The sequence below is a fragment of the Neocloeon triangulifer genome, unplaced genomic scaffold, assembly GCF_031216515.1.
Source record: "Neocloeon triangulifer isolate White Clay Creek 2 clone unplaced genomic scaffold, ASM3121651v1 ptg000004l, whole genome shotgun sequence".
Lineage (NCBI taxonomy): Eukaryota > Metazoa > Arthropoda > Insecta > Ephemeroptera > Baetidae > Neocloeon > Neocloeon triangulifer.
This window is the reverse complement of record NW_026775547.1, coordinates 1,986,767-2,004,593: the sequence shown is the minus strand read 5'-3', so window position 1 is coordinate 2,004,593 and position 17,827 is coordinate 1,986,767. Positions and strand designations below refer to the sequence as shown.

General features: G+C 35.1%; 1 protein-coding gene across 7 annotated transcripts in view; it reads left to right on the top strand.

Moving 5' to 3' along the window:
- The window catches only part of LOC132193357 (rho GTPase-activating protein 23), a 98,153-nt gene that overhangs the window by 17,416 nt on the left and 62,910 nt on the right, over window positions 1–17,827 (top strand). The window contains exon 1 of one of the 7 annotated variants that reach the window (XM_059613978.1): window positions 3,767–3,820. The exons of the other annotated variants lie outside the window; for them this stretch is intronic. Coding sequence (XP_059469961.1) covers window positions 3,782–3,820 — 39 coding nt within the window. The 5' untranslated portion in view covers window positions 3,767–3,781. Of the gene's footprint in view, window positions 1–3,766; window positions 3,821–17,827 lie in introns of those variants that run through there. 7 annotated transcript variants of the gene reach the window in all.

Below are 17,827 nucleotides of genomic sequence, written 5' to 3'. Positions count from 1 at the left end.
TTTTGAAAGACAATCAGAACAATAATTTTTTTCCTCTATTGAGATTCGTTATTTCCGAAAGGAAAGTTTTTCTGCTGCAACACAACTACACTTTCAAATAAAGAATCGTGGGCCTAATCAGTTGGACATAAAATTTCGAATGATAAAATGATAATTTTATTCATTTTTAGAATTAAAGATTATAATCTTCGTAATCCTCTTTTCATCAAGGTAGGCAATAAATTTCAATCTGGCGACAGCAAAAACGAGTATATTTTCCACATTTTTTGTGCCCATGAAAAGGAACGGGTTGGACCATCACCAGGTAGTTTCGTTGGCAGCCAAATATAGTAGTTTCCTTCAGGATTTACGACTTTCGCTTCTCGCCCTCGGGGTGCAGCAACTTTTGTACACATAAACAAACCGGGCAGTATCTGTTGGAGTTTTTCTCCTTCCTGTGATGTTTTCCCGATGATGATGATGAGCCTCTGCTGTACAGTTTATAAACGGACTATTCGGCGTTTGCTCTGCTCAAGCCCCTCGCCGTATGTATATCCAGCTATTAATAATCGGTTTTATTTATTTGTTAAATCCGCTTTTACAAGCATATCGCGCGCCGCACCAGCAGCAGCAACATAGTCAGAGCAGCTGGGAAAGGGGTGAATTATTGTTAGTTCGTACGCCCAGCGAGCACAGAGAAAAGAAGATAAGCGATCGAGCCCCGTAGCTGATGCACGGCCGCACCGAGATAAAAATATAATTTATTCCAATCCAGTCGCTTTTTACTTTTTTATGTATTCAAACGCAGTTTCGACCTTCAGTACTTTGGTGGGCAAAAACCACCGTCTTATTCCGCGCACTTACCCTTTTATAACGCATGCATGAAAAGGCTTTGGACGTTTTTTCGCCAGCAGCAAAAAGTGTGCAAGGAGAAAAAGATGAATAGTGCCGAAGCACAAAAGCTTGAAAGGCCAAGTTTGCTCAATTTGTATGTACATTCTCCGTCTGGTGGGTGCACAGGATCAATATTGACCAAGGAAAACCCAAGGTTTTTTGTGCACGGAAAAGTTTTGCAAAGAAAATTTTATTTGAAATTGTAGATAGAATTGGAAATTGAATTTATAGTGAGACCAGTCTTTCTCAAGAGTTTGATTTAAAATAATTCTTATAAATAATTCTTAAATTATTCTTATAATTCTTCTGTATAGACAAATTTTAACTAGACTTGCTCCTTTTTTGCCTCAAGTTTACAAAGTATTATTAATTTTACCTTTTTATATTTCAAAATTCTGGGTCTTTTTCAATTCTATAGCTGCCGTATATGAACTTAACGAATCCAATACTTATTTTTTTTTACCGAACAAAATTTAAAATATAGGAAAACATTTTATAGGTCACATCCTGATCAGGATTTATGTAAAGAAATATGTGTCATTTCTCTTTAAATTGCTACCCAAAGCCTACTTTCATACCTGATTAAGCCTTTCGTCAAAAGGATTTACCCGCGCCTTTTGATTATAATAACACCTCTTTTTTTTCCTTTCGCCTCTTTGGGTTTATGAGAGATAATGATGTGTATATCATAACTTGAGAGATGCTCCTCAACTGTGAAACTGATGCTTTTTAATCCTCCTCGCGGCTGCTTTTTATACACATATTAAGTGCGTGCATCACTTCCTTTTCCACTTGACTTGAATTTTCCTCTTTCAAAAAAGGCAGATAGAGTCTCGAACGCATCTCGTTATTATTTATAAGCTGGCCTGTCACGCGTGTGTGGCATCACATTTTTAATGGCCGGCCGAACGAGGAAGGTAATTTATTAACTTATTCCATCCCTGGCGTACGTAAATTAAGTGTGACTTTGTGTCAGAACTTTCTTCCTCGATTGTAATAATTCAAATTGAAATATCACGCTCGAAAATAAAATCCCAGCGCGATCTGCTGAGCTGAGAGTGCATTCGCGTTTTATAATATTTACGAGCTAGATTCGAATTGCGTGATAATATAATTTTCGAGCGAGATCTACGAGCGCATTCAAACTCGCCGAGCTGCGGGTTAAAATGATATTCAGCATGTATAGACAACCAATGCGAGATTATTAAGTGAGAAATAAATAATGCCGCCTCTCAGTTCTGCGCCGGAGGAAAAACTCGCTCGCTCGCGTGATTCTGCCGACTCGCATTTGCAAGATTTATCGGCGAATTTGCAATAAGTGGAGTGGAAATTGATTGATCTTGCAGGATGTTTTGATGTTTATTTAAAGTTGGCAGAGTTTTAGCGGATTTTTTATAATCAAGCCTAGAAGATATAATGTCTCAATTTATGTTTTTTGAAAATGTAGATGATGATTTTAAATTATTCCAAATACTAGGAAATAAAATATAATGGTAGACGTTTACACGTTTATCGAAGTTAGCACCATTAAATATTTTTATATAATTAAAAGTCGTCAGTTAATTGTTTTTTTTATCTGATTTTCAAACTAATTTCGTTTTTATTTTAATATATTTTTTTTTTTTTCAATTTTTCCCATTTCTCAAATTTGAAATATTCAGCTGGCTTAAAAATAGGGTTTCCGATTTAAAAAAACAAACAAAAAAAACGTAAAATTGGAATGAAATGTTCTTTATAAACTTTAGATTTTGTCCATGCAACAAGACGTATGAAGTAAACATTTAATAATAATGGTCTGATCCCTGTATGTCTCTGCTATGGTATATTTTAACTATAACTGACGATACCAATTTGATAATTAATCTATTAATATACTTAACTATCTTCCTTCATTTCGCTTCAAGATATTATTTTCATGAATCATGCATAAGAATATAGTTTTCATATTTTATAAATTTATTGAAAGCTGTCAATGACGAAATATTTATGTGCATTTCCTCCCCAAATAACTATTTTTATCAACGTAATTATCAGACATTATACGCTTTTTTGTTTCCATCATTTGAAAGCTATTCTCTGGCTTCAAAGTAGAAATTATAAATTATTATTCGACTTACATTAACACCATATAAAAATAATGAGAAATTTATATATTTTTTTGTATTATTTTTATTTTAATTTTTTATCTGATTATCCTGAGAGTTAATTTTGCAAATTGCACAAATCTAGCTTCTGATGCTAAAATTATTTGTAAACAAAAGCTCAATTAATGACTGCGTTGAAAACGTTGTAAATCTCTTTAGCTCACCGATAAAGTGCGCGGCCATAAACTCAACCCTTTCATTCCTCTTGCTTGAAGATTGATTTACGAGATATTTAGCACAAACAGCGGAGAAATTTTCCTGGAAAGCCGTAAAATTGGCCGATCGCAATCACCCCGACTGTATAAAAATCGCAGCTCGGCGGCGAATCCGTGCCGGTTGAAAGGGTTAAAAAGATAAAACTCCCGGCGAACTTTCTACTCCAACTTTTCAGCAGTCGCCTCACATGCGTGCATCTGAAAAAGCGCCCAATACACACACACAACAAACAATCTCTCCATCGGTAGTTTTTCCTATTTTATTTCACTGCGGCAAACGCGCGGGGCCGGCTGACTTTATTCTTTTTTTTTTATCTCGGTCCACCATCCGGAGGTAGTACATTTATTATATGATCTGCGCAGGTCACGAGGTGAGATCATTGCATGTGCGGCGGCGGAATTACAGCTTTAGTAGTACAATCGAGCACACTGCAGATGCTGGACCGGCAGATGATTGAGTGCGGCGGCGATTACTGTTTGTTCGTCGTCGCGTAATTACCCAAAAGAAAGGACAATTACTTATATTGAACGCGCGGGGTGTGACCCAGAATGTCCACTGCTCCAGATTTCCAGAGGATGCTCTCCATGGTAATTGCACATTTTTTTTTGTACAGACAAAAAAATATTTTTTGACCAAAGGTCAAATTTTGAGTTGGGGAAGTCCCTAAAATGTACTTTTCAAGATAAATTCGATATGATCATTTAATAGAATTTTAAATTTTTATTACAAATTGTACTCAAAATTTTGGCAAACGTCAATATTAGTGAAAATGGTCCTGTTTTACCTGAAAAACGTGAAGAAATCATTAAAAATGTCTCAAACTTGTTTAAAATTAGAAATAATTTATTTTAAGATATTATTTGTACAAAATAATTTTTATCAGAATGACGCGGAGATTCAAGTGCCAAATAATTTTTGATTCAATTAGAATGAAATTTCCACCGCACACATTATAGAACTGTATCTCTCTCTCACGTGCCCTCCTCCTCCATAATTGAATTTCCGGGCCTGTCGATCGGACGCAAAACTCGATTAATTATTCCGCATGTACCCGGCGAATTTAACGTTATAAAACGTCACGACGAGACGCGCGTGTACTCTTCGCTCACTTGAGACTCTTTTGTCTGAAGGAGATGGCGAGAGTGACGTCAACCCCTTCTTGGCCGATTCTCCACGGGTTTTAAAAATTTTACTGCGCCCTCCTCTCTCTCTCACTACCCGAACAATGAATCACGCTCACTTTTATATCGGTGATTTACGTCTTCTCAAACAAACGAAACAAATTCTGGCTCTTAAAATTTTAATCGCTTTTCCAAAACACCCTTCTGACTCATGCGAGGTCGTTAAGACTTTGTTGTCTTCGCTCTGGTTGCCTCAAGATTAAATTATTTAGTTTAAATTATTAAATGAGAATAATGTTGCATTTAAATTATTTTCATGTAATATAATCTCTTTAAAAAATTAATTATAACCGACTAATTTTCTACTTAGTTTAAATAAAGCTTTAATTTTAATATTAATATTATTTTCATTTTTTTTTTTTAAATTTTCCTTTTACAGGTATTTAAGTTTAAATTAATGTGAAATTTATTGAATTAAATTATAACCATTATATTATATTTTGCACGCTGGACAGCAGCTAACACTACTTTCATTGAAATATCCATCTGCAGCCGTATAGAAGACGTAAATTTTCTCTTATAACAAAAGTGTTTAAATTTCAATTAATGAATAATTTATACCTATTATTCTATCAAAAGCATACACAAAATTTAACCCTTTCAATTCCACAAATAATGAGAATTGTGGAAGTTATAAAAATTATTGTACTCCCATTCAGAGACGACTCACTGATAAACTATTACAGAAGCCCACTTGAAACCAAAATATACTTTTATGAGCCATCAGTGTGTCAACCAGAACGATTTCCCATATACCCCATTAAGCGCGAAACGACCATCTAATTCGAGAAAAGGGTTAATTAGCGAATTTGCGTCATTTAAGCGCGCGGGGTAATTTTCCTGTCCCACTTCCAATTCGGTCCGTTATCGCCACTCTCGAGCGATGGGTGTACATTTTGCACGGCCCTTCACGCTCGCAAGATGCTGCCAAGTGCGATAGACACGCGCAAATGGAGCGTCCTCTTGAAAAAAGAGGTGATGCATCAACGGGCAGCCCCTCGCAGTCTGGCCAGCACGTTTGTAAAATAAAATGCGTCACCACTGCGAGTTCACCGGGACGAACGTCAGCGCAGAGACTTGTGCACTATTTTTAGCCCCTTCGCCTGCACGTTAATTAATTCAAATGAATGAGATGCACTTCTTGAGTGTAATCTGCTGTCACACTCGGCTAGTCACGTGCTTCGTCAGAGTCGCCGAGACGTTGCAAGGGATTAGCCTTTGTGATGCGAATGAGGTGAAAGAAGACCTTCCAACTCAATCTACGACACACTCTGAACAAACGAGAGAGAGGGACGTGTGTTTTGATTTCAAAGACAAATTTTGAAGTTTAGGAGGGCCTAAATTTGAAATAAACAAAACATTTTACATTTAGGAGGGAATTATTTAAATTAATTGTAATTTAAATTGTATAATATTTTAAATTATTACAAATATTTTAAATTGCAAGAATATTTTGCTACTTTTTATACAAACGTTTAATTGGAATTTGTTTTTAAAGAATCTTAATTAAATTCTTAATAAAAATCCAATTGTGATTTACTGCTTGAAATTCGCTCTAATTTACCATGGCAAAAAATATTAATTATTATTTTAAATTCAAATAAGCCGATCAAAATGATGCCAGATTAAGATCCTCGAGTTTCCATGTAGCAGACTGAATTATCTCTCTCTGAATCCAACCAGATCATTTCCAAGCAGTTTCTGTCAGATAAGTTGGGGTCTGCTGGAATTAACACACTTGAAACACCCCGTCTGCCGCCCCCTCCGACATTCCTGTGTGAAAGGCCTGCCGCTTGATACACTTGTCGCTTCCAGATCATTTCGCCTCAAAACGCTTTCGAGAGCGGCAATCTTGCTTGATGTGATTCTCCCCGTGACAGGCAATGTAATTAGTGCTCTCCCGCCGCGACCCGGGTTGCGGTGCCGTGAGTGTGTGTGGCCCCAATTCCTTGAGCCCAATCCGTTTGCTGTCAGCGCCGGCCCAGGTGTGCGTGCCAACTTGCACCCTTGAAAAATAAAAATGTTTTGCTGAAAGTTGAAATCTTCAATCAGTTAAGACTTTATTTAAAAGAAAATTCAATGACGCACTTTGCAGAAAATAAGTGTGTGAATTTTCATTACTCTTGAAAACAACCGCAAAATTTGCTGCGCAATTCTTTCTGCCAAGGGCAAGTCTCGTTTCTCAAGCTCACAAGGGAACTCTGCCAATCTTCACTTAACCAGTGATTTTCTTCAAATGTATAAAGAAAACCTGAACAAGTTTTGATGTTTATTATTTCCTACATAAATTTCTTGGAAATGAAGCAAGTCGGGCTTGTCCTCGTTGTAAAAAATTGTTTGTATTCAAAAATTTGAATTTCTTGTCTAAGCTGTATGCAATCCGCGAAACTGCATTGAATATTAAATTGGAATAAAAGGAATTTGTTTAACACTCGAGGAGATGATCACGGAAGTGAAGAACTCGAGCTTCTTCCTTGCTGTAAAAAATTGTTTTTATTTAAAAACATAACGGTTCTACCAGTTTCAGTCATGGTTTGTGACCCTATTTCATGATAAAGAATGATAAAAAAATCAGCAATTTCACCTAAACTGATAGAATTGTTTTTCAATAAAAACAATTTTTACAACAAAAGGAAAAAGCCCGAGTTCTTTGCTTAAATAAAAAGAATTGTTTGAGATATAAGATATTTGAATAATAAAGAAAAAAAGTAAGAAAAATAATTGAAAATACGGCTAAAAGCAAAATATTTTATCACAATTAATTATGCACCGTTTCTCTCTAGACCAATTTATGTATTTTGTTGATAATTTGTTAATACAAATTGCCAACGTTCCCTCTATTCATTTACCATTTTGTCACTCTCTTGAATCATTTGTTTATGAAATATGAGTGAAAGTTATTAATTGTGTGTGGTACTTGACAGAGCACCCATGCTTAATGAAATGTGAAGAATTTAATCACTTTGACGCGCCGAGAGATTTCGCTCGTCTCTCACCTCACTCCAGAGAGTTCCATTAATATAATCGCCGTGCCTAAAAGCTGCGGTGACCAACCGATTCAAATTCACACAAAGGCTTAATTGCTCGATGCGCCTACGATTAAGTAAATTGGGCGAAATAATGTGTGGCACAAATCTGGGCCACTGGCGAATTCCATGGAGTAGCGGTCGCATTAAAAGTTATATCACCATCAGGAAAGGTCACGCCGGGTTCAATATCTGCTGGCGTCACTCGGCTCGACCTAGGTCTCATCACCGGCGTCATTATGCATATCATGAATATTCAATGCGAGAGATGCGGCACTTGACCGCACAAAAACCTTGCCCTGTGTGCTCTTGTACAAATTTTCTTAATGAAGCACTGATAATAAAAATTAGCATAATATGATATAATTCATTCTAGAAAATTATAAGGCTCATATTAAACATATAAAAATATATTTTTATTCTTTAATTGTGATTTTTTTAGTAGCTATTTAGTTTATATTTTTGTTTTATTTTATATTTTACCTGAATTTACTGAATAAAAAAACAAATATAATACAAAATTTGATAAATTGAAGGAAGTTCTACCAATTAATCAGGTGTTTATATTTAATATAAATTCAGCGCACTTGAAAACAACGTATAAGATGATATAAGCATAATTGTTAATGTATTGTGGTAGCTTAGTAGTATGATTTATAAAAGTTCATTAAAAAAGCAAGTCTACCAAGTTCAAAAATTATTTCAATATGATGCTTTTTAGAAATTTAGCGGACATAATTTTAATTTTTTCACGAATAAAATGTTTTCCATTCAATGTGACCGAGAGCTTTTAAACTATTAACAATTTGAACATCTCAAGAATGGCAGGGCGTTATCCGATATTTTTTCTCGCTTGGCACCGCTCGCATCGTCGACAAAAGGTTGCGCGATGACGAGTGTCAAAAGGTTATTGAGAGAAATTATTATTATTACATCTCGCACACGAGAGCGAAAAATCGTCGCCGCCTCTCAAGAGGTGCATAAAAAAGGCGAGCGAAATTCATAAAGCTAAATTAGCCACCTGCTCCAAGAAAAGTTAATAATTGTTCTCCTCTTTCAAGAGCCAAGATGGATTATTATTTTATTCCTACAACCAATTTATATGCCGGCGTATCAAATATTATTATATGCTCCCGGCTAGCTCGTTCCATATTATACTGTTATGATAATGGAAAACTGGCACGTATATACGTGAATTTACATCACATTTGAAATTTAATATTCAATCACCCGCCGTAAATTTTTCCCAAAACCCGTTTGACGTGGCTAAATCTGGTGCAGTACGATTTCTAATTTTTTGCTAAGCCTGACGTTGGTGTTTTGTTTCAAACCGAGTGACTAATCGCGTAATAAGCTGCAAGTCTGATTCGCAGAAAAAAATGAAATATTGCCTCACTTATTTACTTTTCCTGTTTGTCTGCGGTGGTAAAGTGCCATAAACAATCCCGAGTCAACGGAAGCAAAAGAAATTAAAAAATTTCATTTTTACCACTCTAAAAGTGACACCACTTTCCATGCGAAATTAGTCCTCGCTCATTTGAGTAAATCGTCTAATTTGGAGCACCGTTTCCTGCCGCTGATTAAAAATTAAAACTTTTTCTCCGCGTCAGAGCGATTAGGCCCCGATTACAGGTTGATTTATCACTGCAGTGAATTAATTTCCGATCTGTCCCCGGGGCTTTGAAAAAGAAACGGCGTGTTGTTCTCCGGTCTGATTTATTTACTGGTCGCCTCTCTCGATTTATTCATGCGCGCTCATTTGGAATTCATTGTGCATGATAATTACTGTAACGCGAGAGGTTGAAAGTGAACCGCTCTTGAAATGGTCCATCTCGCCAACGATAACATCGTCGCCTTATACATTATACGACCGGTGAAATCTGACGCTGGCAAAATATAAGAGTTAAAAAACCGTGCAGCGCACCTGAAAATATCAAGAAGTAAAAAAAAAGTGTCGAATGCGAAGCTTTTATTGCGATTGTAAAAATATTTGCCCGGAAAGCAGCCATAAAATTAAATAAAAAGATAAATTATGCGGAATTCAACTCTGTTCAGTTTGCATGCAAGAACAAAGAAAGCTAATCGTGTGGATCAATTTGCAAGCCAACGGCAAATATCATGATAAAAAATATATCATATTTTATTAATATTTATCTTCAATAACCAAGTGTTGATAAATTATCATAAGTGTGCAACCGTATTTCCAGTTGTCTTAGTGGAAATGATGTGCAGTGAAAATAGGATTTTTCTATGAAAAGCGATACAGACATTTTTACACCAGCACTTTCTTTTGTTTTAATTTTGTGTTCTCTCTGTTTTAGGTAAGAATTCACTAATTGACGTGGAGTGGTACAAATTTCTTGTTAATTTGTAAGTACAGAAAATTTAAGTTTCAATAGTATCAAACATTTCTCAACTTTTCTTATAATAAAACCCTCAAATTAGACAAAAATGACTAAACAAACGCCGTATTTAACATATACAGTGAAATTTTTTTTTTAATTCTATAGACTCTAGACTGGCGTAACAAGTATTTTGATGTTTTTCTTTTTTTCCCATTAAATACATTCTGAAGTCAGGCATTTGCAATTTTGTCACTGATGCTCAAAAAAATTATGGAAAACGAAAAATCTTGGGTACAGAAAATTTCATTTAACAGTAAGAAAAATCATTTTATTTTTCTTTTTGCTAATTCTGGTCTTGTATATTTATATTTCTTCAAGCTGAATTTTGAGAAAATAATATATTTGAACAACATTAAAACATGAATAATAATTTTTGCTTCGACTGGCAGGATCTTTTGCTGGGGGAGAAAAAGAGACTATTTTACACCGCAGACTATGAATTTCACTTGAGATAGATCTTCTCAGGTGCAATAAAACGGAATATTTTTACAACTCTCGCGGTAAAATTGATTACCGCGACTTTCCCCGTCGAAATTGAAACACGAGCGAGTTCATCTCTTGAAATCCATCATCTAACAGCCGAGAGATGAAAACGAGAAACAACACCTGACGCGGCGGGGAGATCTTAATCGACATCGCCGAGATTTATTATTTGCTTTGAATCCTGCGAGCGGCAAATCATTTCGAATCGTGACTTTTTCAATCGTTCCTTTGCTAATATAAACGTTTCTAACCTCGAGTGCATGCGCTTGCACGCCGCTCAATATTTATACAAACGAAAATAAAATATTCATGGAATGTCCATGTGTTGTGTGTGTGCCATCGCGCTATATACGGTAGCTTCTCAACACATAAATATATACATAATCGGCCGGCTGATGATGATATTAACAAGAACAAACTCATGACACACGGCGCATATTAAAAGATTATGCACACGTTATAGTAGTTTGTGTATGCGCCTTGTTTGTGTGCTCCCCCGGCCAATGTACATAGATACACGCGAGATGCACACGTACGCCTTTAAATATTTACCTCCGGCATTATTAGCATGGGCACAAGGAGAAAAGCGCCAACCAAATGGGCCGCGGGCAACAGATGCTGAGCTGTGTACTTAGCACGAGCTCTTTTTGCAATAATTGAAAGTGCGAGACCCAGAGAAATTATTGTTTCTTGCCTAATATTATAAAAATATATTTAATTTCTTTCAACGTTAATATTATATTATTTTATTGCTGAACATGTTAACAATTTTAATAAATATTTTTTATATATATATATTTAATTATTTCATATTTTTAAAAGTTGGAATTTTAGTTATGCGTTTTATATAAGTTTCGTAAAAATCCAGTGCTATCGGAAACATTTTTTTAAATGTAAAATACAAATAATTGTGTAATAATAATTTAATAATTATGTAAAGTGAAAGTCCAATTATGAATCTATGTTTAATTGACTGTTACTGTCATCGTTTTCCTTGGGTGGAAGCGTAATATTGTGTCTTTTTATCTCTTTCATATCATTTATTGGTTGACTGTGCCAAATTAATTATAAATATACTTTATTAATTCCACTTTTTGTCATTTGCAGTTTGATCTTGATGGATCAAAATTTTATTTCAATTTTAGTGCCTCTTGTTAATTTGAAGGAGGAGCACAGAGAACTGATATTAATTTACAGTTCATTTCATTGTCGCGCCTGCCAGTGAATTAAATACGCTTGAGCACCGCTATAAATAATGCAACTTTTTTCAATTTGAATGTAATTGCTTGCGAATGCTTTGTTGCCATTTATTATATTTACCTCGCCGAGAGAGCATTATAAATTTACAACGCTCGAGTGCAAGCGTCACGTGTTTTTTGCACGTATAGTAATTATGAGCGTATATCATTATGGCAAACACGAATGTGAGTCACTGATGATTGAACTTCTAACCAACACCTTTATAATTTTAATTTAAATCAATCGTGAATATAAAAATTTTTTTTAATTAAAAATTATAATGATTTCATTTTGTGTTCGACTCAAAAGTAGGATCGTAAAATTAATAGAAAAAAAAGAAACAAAAATGGTTTAAGATCAATATCTTGATTCAGAAAATTTAAAGTTTATATCATGAGCATAATCATATGGACTGAATTAGGTTTTTTTTATGATAAATTAACAAAATTTAAAAATCAAAGTGTAAATAAATTAATCTGAAAAAGCTTGATTTATTTTAATATTAAAAATCCATTTTGAGTTTAAAAGCTTTTTCGTTGTCAGAACAAGCGGCCAAAGGGCTAAGATAACAAAAGTGTAACATATTCCGGTCTTGTTCCAAGTAACGGAACCTGATGTCGCCGTGCCAGCTGCGAACAGAGACCTTTTCTTGTGATATCCGTGCGTCGTCGGCCCGGCCGCCGCCGCTGCCGCCACCCGACGGTGTGATCGGCGCGAGATGCACTTTTAACCCAGTTTTCACGCATGCAATGCCATTGCCATTATCACTGCACGACGCGTATATCAACTCCATCACGCTGCCGATTCGTGTGGCACCTCTCTATGGCAATAAGAGGCACTCGCTCGCGACCAATGGACCGCGACGGCAAATGTAAAATCCACTCGTCCCCATTAGATTGTACGGTGCGTTTTGCTGCCGATTCTGAAAAATATAAGTAATGTAATTTAAATGGAGATTCGCACGCTTTTTATATGACGTAGGCTCCGTTTACGGAGCTTTGTTTATTATTCTTTATTGTTTTTATACACATGCATGGCCGGCGTGAGGCTCGATCGACGCATTCAATGCAACATGCGTTCTCACATCGTGTGAAATTGTGAGCACGACGTTTGTACCAGTGTTTAGTTACGCCTAGCATGAAAAATGATACATCTGAAATTTTCCCACTTATTGTGCTTCTGAATCATATTCTTTATGTACAAATCATTTAGAAAAAATTAAACGAACGTTTTAATAAAAAAATTTAAAATTATATTTTAAGAAAAGGTATTTCTAATTGTGTTCTTAAATTTTAAGAGGGTCAAATCCTTCCGTATGTAGTTGTAAAATGTTCATGAAATATTTTGAGATGTTGTTTTTCTATCAAGTAAGATATTTTTATAAATATGTCCCCTTTGAACATTATATTAAACGAAAATCTATGAAAGTAAAACGTAAAGTAATACAACTCATGGTTTGATAGCTAATATTGTAATTATGTATTAAATACTGATTTTCTTAATTTCAAATTTTTTGAGACTTGATACTCCAATTTAATAATCCGCATTATATTTACGATTTGCTCTAATTGAAATGGAAAATAAAAGAAACCTTCAAAATGATATCGTTTTCATATATTTAAAAACGTTAAAATAAATAATTTGCTACTTTTAAAAATTAAAATTACAAAAAATAATAACTGCTGCAGATCCTGTTTTGCACTTCATCACTTGTCCTCCCCAAGCGCAAATTTCTACACCTAAAAGAGAGGACAGTTGAATTAGAAAGAATAAATTATTATTGCTAAATGGATCCTTATTTACAACAATTTTTTTTTGTTAAATTCATATAAAAATCATTTTTTCAATCAGTCCTAATTTTACTATATTTGTCAATTTATGCTTTTCTTACTTTGCATGTTTTGTCTTTTTCAATTAAAATTCGTGCTCATTCATTTATATTTCTTGTCATAAAAAACTCTTCTCTCAGGAAATGAGTTTCTGTGGTCATAAATATCCCCTCTTCGTAATTAAACACGAAAGTCACAAAGCCGGACTATTACAATTGCACTATTAAGTGGCAGTAAATCGTCCTTAATGAAAGTCGCACCATAATTTAATACCCAGCCAGGACGAGAGTCTCTGCTCCGAGATGTGCACTTGCCGGGAAAATAAATATAATAAGAAATATCCCGCCGCCGTTTCACCGCGTCACTTTTTGCCCCAACGATAGAAATTGCGGCTTTATTAAAAAAAAAAAATGAAAGAAAAGCACCACCTATTAAGCATTTTATTGCTTCTGCCATTGACGGTCGAGGCTGAGCACGATTCTGATGAACACTATTTTTTTTTTCGTGATTTAAATTACAAAAAAACTCTCGTCTGCACTGAGATGCTGAGCGACCATTAAAAGTGATACGCTTAATTTATTTCCAGCTCTGCCGAGTGAAAATAAGTGAAAAACACACAAGGGCGCGCCGTTAATTAGTCACCGCTGAGAGAATGCGAAGAGGTCGCATTTCAACCCCACATCAGACTGCAATTTTATATCGATCGGGCGGCACCACTAAAACTTTTCACGGCGTCGCAGCAGCGCCGCCGAAAGATAATACCTTACACGTGAGAATTGCAGACGTGCAGACGCCCTTCTATCGATCCTATTTCATTATTTCGCAGACACATGCGATCATAATTTCGATTGGCCCTCGCTCATTGCGGAAGTTGTTGAGAAGTCGTATATGAACCAACCACCCTCGTCTCTGCTTGTAATTTAAAATTTAAATTTTATTCAAAAACATGCATACTTTAATTATATGTTTTGAATGTAGTGATTGCGGCAAAAGCCATACTTTATTGAGGGAAATTCCAAATATTATATATTCATTTGTAAATTCAAGTTTTGCATTGCACATTTAATTAGCGACTATGTTACAAAATGTTTTTTAAAAATTAAAAAAAAAATATCGGAGTTAATTCATGAGTAACCGAATACATACCAAATTAAATTGTTGCAATTTCTTTCTTTAAATCATTTTACTTCATTATGAAGCTTCACACATGACAACAATGATTGAATTGTTGATTAATCTCTCTGATTAGTTAAAATGTTTTATGTAATCAGAATGCAAAATCCAAAGTTGCTCTGATTGCTGTGATGCAAAAGAAAACGATTCATTCATAAAATTTAAAACCGTTAAATTTGCTGAGTTTTATACAATTTACTTCAAAATTTATTTTAGCTGGCAGTTTTTTCCCAATTCTTAAAAATATTTTTTTTTCCACAACATACGAAATGAAATCAAGTATTCCAGCAAATTCGACTTTTTATTTTTTTTAAATTTAATTTTATTTTAAAATATAGCTCATAGGAACAATTTGCAATACGTGCAATCTAGTTTCTTCCCACCATTTGCAGACGGCCGCTCATAATACTTTATACTTATAATAGCGGTCTGCACTCAACAAGGATGAATTGCAACATTTTTTCGCTTGCATGCGAGAGAGAGACAAAGCGCGCGCTCAAACAGCGAAAAGCCGCCGAGCGCTCACCTACATTCGGCCAAACCAAGAAATAAAAGATGAGAGTATCATTGGCGGTGGTGGGGTCGACTGGGTAATTAATTCCCGCGCCTATTATTTTACGAGGTACTTAAAATTAATAGGAACAAGTGTTAAGACCTGCCTCGCAGCACTTGTTTTCCTCCGCCATTGCTTTCTCTCAGCGCACATGTATATTTATTTCAGCGCAAACTATAATATAGCAGGTATTGTTCGCCGATAAGATCGCCCTGGCAGCTGCGGCGTGTATCTATTTCCAACTACCGATTCCCAAGCGGCAGATAAGGACGGCGAATAAAATATACATAATCGACTCCTCGCTTGATTAAACGAATTATACTCTCGGTGAGTGCAGCTCCAGATAACGGTTAATTAGGTTGCATGCAACCACATTACTTTATTTTATTCTTTCAAAAAAAATATGCATTCAAGGATCTTTTCTGCGATTTTGCAGGTGCTGAGCTGCAAATAATTGCGTTTGTTGTGCACCATTTAAAAAAAGTGGCTGCATCTGCTGCGCTAGTGCGAAATTTTATTCGTTGTTATTTCAAAACTAATTGTAAGAACTTGCATTAATTTGAGTTTTAACTAAGGAAGATTCAGTGCAATTCAAATTTTTTTAGGCAGATTGACAAAAATAGTACTTAATTTTATAGTACCACATAATAATAAAGTTATAATTCAATTTAGATTTAATATTATTTACATTATTAAATTATTTTTTTTGTATAAAACTATAACGGTGAATATAAAATTTTTAGTATTATGATTTTGTTAATTTAATAATGGGATAATTTTCAAATATTTAAACAAAATTCAAATCTCAGTTTTATAACCATCAGAATTAAACATTTGAAATTATTTATTAATTGTCTAATGTCATACGCATTTAATTATGAATTTTGAACAATAAATGGGATGGTAAAATTCAATTGTATGTAGTGCTTGCAAAATGTTCATAAATTAGAAAATATAAAACCTCTAGATAATTAAACCCGCATTTAAAGTAAATGCTTCGTAATCAATCCAATCACTAACAATAAGCCAAAAAAAGGTTTGAAAAAAGTATTGAAAAAGCTGTTTGCTTACACCCAATAAAGCATTTTTTTTTAATGCTACAGTTGTAAAATAATTTTTAAAAATGTGATTTTGAACAATATATGCTTCAAATATTTCTAAACAAATACTTTTGCCTAATGTTAAAAGCAAATCCCCGGCTCATTTGTGTTTTAAATTAAATAAAATCAATATAGAATAAACTGAAGCTTAAATTTCTGGATGTTCACTTTTTTGTAATTTAAGGCGTGCCACAAACTTACTCTTGTAAAAAAATTAATTTTAATCGTTGTGAAGCACCTTTTTAAATTTATTTTGTCGAGTAAGAAATGTCCAATCCGTGTTTTAATTAATCATATTTTTGAGGCGAGGCGTTCGTCAGTCAGCTTGGTGGCGTCTCCTGGTGACGGGCGCGATGAATACTCGCTGCTTATGATTATGCATCGGGTGCGTTGATTAGCAAGAGCGCGGTGCCGGTGGCCGCCGCGAGAAACACGGCCAGACCAAGCCGAGCGCACCCAACACACAGACAAAAAAACAAAGCAAGATCTCGCCGTGGGGCTGAGCACGACTCGAATTTTTTGCTCGGGCGAAACAGGGAAAGCATTTTCACTTTTAAATGCGTGGGAAGAACTTTATTCTCCGGTAGATGTTACACATTTTGTGTTTCACCGCTCGAGATGATCTCTTCCGGCTTCGCGATCTCATCTTTCGATTATATACACGAAGGAAGCAGGAGCATCCCTGTTTTATTTTTTTCCTCTCATCAGCAGGAGAGAGTCGGAGGAGATGTAATCGAGTCATGCGTAAAATGGAATCATAATTGCAGATAGCCTGATTTTTATTCTTTTTTTTTATCAAGGTTCAATTTTCTTTTCTTATAAAAGTCACGCATGATTTATAGCTCGCAGATTGATGGGGTTTTAGTTCTGCTTTCTTCGCAGCCAAGAATGCTTTTGAGCGTCTTAAGCTGCTCGAAATTTAGGACGTCTCGTATCCTTTGTGACATTTGCCGCAGACGGTAATCCAATAAATATTCTCCGTACCCTTTTACCTGCGCATACACTTTTCTCCTTCCCTCGCCCCGAGACTTGATCTTTCAGCCCCTTGGCGCGTGAAAAGGCGACGGCCTCATAATTCCTGCGCTTGACTTTTGCCGAAACGGTTCCTCCGGCCTGATTTTTTTCTTTATTCGTTCTCTTTTCTCTTCGTACCGAGCACTTAAATCCATGACTGCACTTCCTCTTGTATCATTACATGTACCGGCAGGCAATGTCACGAGGTCAAACACAGCCATTGTGTCTTTGTTCACGGATTTGAGGTTTTGAAATAATTTATTCATTATACCGTTTGTTGCTCGCCGAGGTGTTAAACTCAAAGTGCCTCCGTTAATTCGTCGAAAGGATTGGATTTTTATGTCTCCCGTCGTGCTCATTCAAATTGATTTTCGTCTTCTTTAGCGATTATGGCACTCAACATAAAACATGGTGTCTGTGCTACTTTTAAAACAGTTAATTTTAATTTTAGCCAAAAATAAATTGCATTTTCAAATATTAATGTTAATACATTTACTAATATTATGGTTAAAAATAAATTTACATTATTTTAAGCATTTTTATGAGTTATTAAAAAAATATTACTATCACTTATGTTTCTTATTTGATATA